This window comes from Carica papaya, chromosome 8, assembly GCF_054855325.1.
Source record: "Carica papaya isolate Zhongbai chromosome 8, ASM5485532v1, whole genome shotgun sequence".
In the NCBI taxonomy this organism is placed as follows: Eukaryota; Viridiplantae; Streptophyta; class Magnoliopsida; order Brassicales; family Caricaceae; genus Carica; species Carica papaya.
The window spans coordinates 3,044,351-3,048,970 of NC_142316.1; the positions used below are offsets into that span (position 1 = coordinate 3,044,351).

A 4,620-nucleotide genomic window follows, 5' to 3' on the forward strand; every position below is an offset into this window, starting at 1 on the left:
TTTCGGTCTCAGGTATTACAACCTGAGTACTAATACTTATTTCATTTTCTTTTTTGCCGTTTATAGCAAAAAAAAAAGTGTTAGTATAACTTATGTGAGTCTAGACACATAGTTTCGAGCACTTTCATATGCTCATTTTCTTGGATCTTTTGATTTTTTAATTTTTTGTTTATTTTATATAGTGTCTAAGAGGCTTGATAATACTTTTTCAAGCCACTTTCTCGGTAGTTAATTGTTTAATGCTGAAGTACACACACACATATATATATATATATGTTGTTAGAATATTAATTAATTTTCTTTTATGGAATGAATGGGAGGTTATGAAAAAAGAAAATTAAATGACTTCACGTTAAAATGAAATGAAGAGAAAGATTAATAGACGGTTGTAATTGTTTATATATAGGTTATGTATCCTTTTGTATTTGTATTCTCGTTTTCATCAAATGAAAGTGTGATATTATTTTTTCAAAGTTCTCAATATATTCTTAAAATTAAGTAACTTGCATTTTGACCCCAACAACAACTTGTAGTCTTACCAACATACATGTGTGTGTGTGTGTGTGTGTGTATATATATATATTGCCGACATCTACGTGCTTGGTAAATTCAGATTCCTTATTTGTCAAATTCTCTATCAACCATATACCCGACATATTCGATTTGATAAAATCTTGACTTTTCTTTTTTTGATTATCCATTTATCCTCCCAAGTTCAACACAACATATTCATATAATGTGTTTATATATATATATATATATTGAGCAGAGCATATAGGTAGAGCTAGCTAGGTAGTTAGTTTAATAATTAATTTGAATTGGATGAGACAGGATGAGCAGAGAAAAAAGATGGAAGAAACATATATAGTTAATGTAGAGTTGTTTTACTTAGCAAGCTAGCTGGGTAGGATATATATGAGATGCATGAATTAGCAAAGTCCAAGTCATGTCAAGACCAATAATGTTTTGTTTCTTGTTAACGTGAGTTTACATATATACATATATATAGATATTATATGTATATATGTATGCAATGTGTGTTACATCCGATTGATCTCATCATCAACTCCCACTGATAACAACCTCCACCTCCACATAATTATTCTCTCTTTCAATTATAATGTTGTGTTATATAATGTTGTATTACATATATATATATGTGTATATAAATATATATATATATATATTTGCACATGAAAAACTACAAATCTCACCAAGTAAAGTTTTTTCTGTTTATTAATTTTATTCTAGCTACATTTACTTCACTGTAAAATCTATTCACATTTCTCTTCACAACATGATAGTGATTATTGAACCAATTCCTCTACTCCCTCCCCCAATTACAATGATGAAATTTACAACTCAAATACGTACAAGAAAATTATTACATCTCCTCCTTAAATACAATCCTTTATTGCAGATTTCCAACTCTACTGCACATGGAAGTATATGTATATATTTATATGAATGTGTATAAGAAAGCAAAAAGAAAGAGTACTACTCATCAAAGAGACCCATGAAAAAAGAGAAAAAAAAATCAAAGAATAAAAGAAGAAATTATGATAAAAAGAAGTAGAAATTAAAGAAAATGGCTTATATGTGACAAGAAACCCAAAAAGATATCCAGGAAATTCAATTACTAGAACTCGAACAAGAGGAAGAAGAAGAAGAAGAAGAGATTATATATATCTGCCCAAAATTTCCTATTGACATGGCTTGATTTGAGTGCTTCTGAGAAAGAGAGAGAGAGAGAGATATCAGAAGCTATTCAACTTGGAAATCAAGGAAAGGAAAAGAGGAAATGTTTTCCATTAAAGACTCGAAATCCCAATCTCCCATTCTTAAGTTTTCTGCTGGGAAATGATGATTTTCTATGATCCCAAACATGTTATTATGATCATCCCCATATTGATGATCAGTGTTATTGAAGCAAAGACTGTTATTATTAAGGTTCAAGTTACTATTGTTATGACTTTTCAAATTATCAATAATGCTGTTATTAGCAGCATTATTAATAATAATATATTCATTATTATTATTATTATTCTTATTATTATTATTATTGTCTTTAATGTTGCTTCTGCTCTCTACCTCTAATGGAGGAAGAGAAAGCTCTCCTTCTAATGATCCCATCATCTTACTTGACTCCATAATCCCATAATAATCCCCATATGTCATGGCATGATCATCATGATGACCACCATCTCCTATTTCAACACATGCATTGACATCGAAATAGCACGATGAACCTGTGATCATGTGATGATCATACCGATTTTCGATCACTGAAAAAGGATCAAATTGGTTGCTGCTGGCTGCAAGATTAACCATGTTGTGGTGTTGCATGCATGCAGATGATGATGATGAGGATGATGATAACGAGTCCATACACATTGACATCATCATATCATGATGATCGTTAGTATTATGCATGGACATCATCTCTGATTCTGCAGATCCTCCCATGAGAAGATGATGATGTTGGTCTCTGGCATGATCAGAAGAATTATCATGATCAGTAGTAATACTGTTGTTTGGGGATGAAGAAAATGTAGTGCTGTTGTTGCTGTTATTCTTCAATCTTTTCTTCAATGTCGAGTTCCAAAAATTCTTTATTTCGTTATCTGTCCTTCCTGGAAGGCGAGCAGCAATTTGTGACCACCTGAAATGTTTATTTACTTCTTTAGTTTGAGTATTTGATAGATAGTTGAGGGTTAACATATATATGTATGTATATGTATATATATATATATAACATGCATGCATGCTTCGCATGGATGTTTCATCAATTTAAATCCAAGAAATGATTAATTATCTTGAATTCAGAAACAATAATACTATTTATAAACAAAAGACGGATTGCTAGTTGAGAGTAAAACTGGTGAAGTATATATATAGCTCACTATAGCTATATACGATTCACAAACTTAAATCTATGGTAATTAAAAAACTTAAAGGGATATATTTGAGATGAAAGAATAATTTGTTCAGTAAAAATTCATTTTAAGGATTGTCGAAATGCAAAGCATCCAAGCCGTAACAGGTTTCAAAGATTGAGTGTAAATGTTTTTAAATGCTAATAATAATGATTTTAAATGTTGACAAGTTTGAATTATTTGACCCATAACACTCATATACATATATATATATGTATGTATATGTTCAAAGACAAGTGCCCGACTGATTTTTCCATCAATGACAAGTTTGTCAGTGTTACATATTCCATTAATATAGAGTACTCAGTAACTAAGTCTATGCACCATTCAATTGATAATGCCAAGGATTAAATCAATTAACTACTTAACCAGCCATGAATATGACAAAAACACTTTTTGGTTAATGAGAAAGAGATGGAAAAGAAAAAAAAGAAACACCTGTTGCCAAGAAGAGAATGCAAATGGATGATGAGATCTTCTTCCTGGCGAGAAAAAGCTCCGCGTTTGAGATCAGGCCTCAAGTAATTAATCCAACGAAGACGACAACTCTTCCCACATCTCAACAGACCTGCATTCTTGGCAATATCACTCCAGCAACCTTGTCCATTTCTTAACATGTAATTCACAAGCTTCTCATCTTCCTCAGGCGACCACAAACCTTTTCTCAGTTTGTTCATCTTGTCATTACTATAAATTCCTCCACCTAATTTCTCTTCTGGTTTCCTCATCATGGGTCGATGTTTATGGATATAGATGTATATGTATTCTTTTTCTTTAGTTTGTCTAGGATCTGATCTGGGTAGCGGGTAAGTTGTATGAGGAGATGAGAGAATGATATATATGTATATATGAGTAATAAAAATGATATGGGTTTGGCCTATAATAGACACAGAGAGAGAGAGAGATAGAGGGAGAGAGAGAGAGAAAGCTTGATGGGAAGGTAATGGTGATGATGATGATGGTGATGGAGATTGTGGGGTTTGCTTTAGAAAATGAATTATATATGGAGAATGGAGTTGTGTATATGTGTATGTGAATGTATATATATATAAATGGAAGTGTATTTGTTGGTTGAGTGTAAAACGGCTTGGAGGGGGACCTCCTTATATTAAATCGTCGATGGGAGAGATTGAGATTGAGATGATCAGATGGTTGGTCTTCTTGTGTTTGACTCTTTCTTGTCTTTATCGATGCATTTTTCTTCACTCACAAGGTAATAATACAAACCATTTTGCTTCCACTTCACATAATAATTTTTCCTCTCTCTCTCTCTCTCTCTCTCTCTCTCTCTCTCTCTCTCTCTCTCTCTCTCTCTAACCACACGTGTAGTTGAAGAATAAACCTAGAGAGAGAGAGAGAGGGAGTACAGAAGTACTTTTGGTACTCTTCTAGCTATATATTATAAATTAATGGAAAAAGTGTTAACACCTTAATATGTTATATAACATTAATGACTACATGATACATATATACATAAACTATATATTTGTTTTTAGACGACAAACGTGAGTAAAATCTGTAGCATGTCCCTAGGTAAACAAACTGTGGGCTGTGACATGTTTTTGAAGCAAAAGAAAAAAAAAAGAAGGGTTTATGCATTTACATAATATATGTATATGTTTGTGTGTTTGTCATGTTTAACTTTATACATATATATATATATGTGCGTGTGTGTGTTTAATTT

The 4,620-nt window shown here is 31.9% G+C and overlaps 1 protein-coding gene across 1 annotated transcript; it reads right to left on the reverse strand.

The window, feature by feature from the left end:
* Positions 1-1,217: 1,217 nt before the first annotated feature.
* On the reverse strand, positions 1,218-4,204 carry MYB83 (myb domain protein 83). Its single transcript, XM_022048048.2, has 2 exons — positions 3,375-4,204; positions 1,218-2,662 (listed from the first exon to the last, which is right to left on the reverse strand). The coding sequence occupies exons 1-2, from the start codon at positions 3,665-3,667 to the stop codon at positions 1,765-1,767; spliced, it is 1,191 nt and encodes a 396-aa protein (XP_021903740.1). The 5' UTR covers positions 3,668-4,204; the 3' UTR covers positions 1,218-1,764.
* Positions 4,205-4,620: the final 416 nt, after the last annotated feature.